The 1,007-nt window shown below is 58.6% G+C and overlaps 1 protein-coding gene across 1 annotated transcript; it reads right to left on the bottom strand.

The window, feature by feature from the left end:
- Positions 1-32: 32 nt before the first annotated feature.
- ACA1_049530 (mitochondrial RNA ligase 2, putative) lies at positions 33-640 on the bottom strand (the record flags this gene model as incomplete). Its single annotated transcript, XM_004341913.1, has 3 exons — positions 33-105; positions 257-474; positions 542-640. Coding segments are annotated over 3 exons (390 nt in total), but the record flags the coding sequence as incomplete, so codon positions are not given.
- Positions 641-1,007: the final 367 nt, after the last annotated feature.

Consider the following 1,007-nt stretch of genomic DNA (forward strand, 5'->3'; position numbering starts at 1 on the left):
ATCGTGGGCGAGTAGAAGACGCCGTCCTGCACCTTGGGCACGTCCCGCCACGCCACCTCCGTGTGCGGGTACTTCCCACCGAACAGCTCACCGAACACGCACACCCTGTCGCCAACCAAGATTAGATGTGTGCGTGTGCGTGTGCGTGTGCGTGTGCGTGTGCGGTGGTGCGTGTGCGTGTGTGTGTGCGGTGGTGCGTGAGCGTGTGCGGGGGTGCGTGTGCGTGTGCGGGGGTGCGTGTGCGTGTGCGGCGTACTCGGTGGTGTCGGAGAGTTTGGGGAGGGTGCGGACGCGGTGGTAGAGGTCGTGCAGGGCGGGCCGGTATTTGGTCAGCACCTCCTGCCAGCCGTAGAATCGCTCGTCGGCCGGCAGCACCGCCGTGCGACGCGCCGTGACCACCTCGGCCTCGTTCACCACGAAGCAGAAGTTGGCCCCATGCACCTTCTCCAGCACCACCCACTTCGCCTCCTTGTCCTACATTCCCCACACGATGATGAGAGCACGGCGGAAAGAGCGGAAAGAAGAGGGGGGGGAGAGGTACTTTGGGATCGAGCTTGCTTACGAGGTGGTGCGGGATGATGGAGGGGTACTCCTTCCACGCCTCGTGCAGCGCCCGAGATGGTGCCTCCTGCTTCTCCATTTGTTTGGCGTGTCGTGTCGTGCTGTGTCGTGTCGTGTGGCCGCATAAGAACTAAAAGCCAGAAAAGGCAGAAATAAGGTTGAAGCCGAGTTGTTCTGCGAAGGAGATAAGTAGAAATAACAGCGATGTTGATAAGAATTTAATAAATAACTGATCTGGTGGTTATTCCAAAAATAAAATAGGATGCCCTCGTCTGCTTCTCCTCGAGCTGCATCTCCTTCGCCTTTCGTCCTTCTTCGTCTTCTTCTCTTCTCCCTCTTTCCTTCTCCTTCTTCTCCTTCTTCTTCCTCTCTTCCTCGCCCGCCTTCTCTTTGCCCTTGTCCCGCTTGGACTGGGCTTGCTGCGTGGTCGTGCTGAGAAGCGCGGA

The sequence above is a fragment of the Acanthamoeba castellanii genome, assembly GCF_000313135.1.
Source record: "Acanthamoeba castellanii str. Neff unplaced genomic scaffold scf7180000084589, whole genome shotgun sequence".
Lineage (NCBI taxonomy): Eukaryota > Discosea > Longamoebia > Acanthamoebidae > Acanthamoeba > Acanthamoeba castellanii.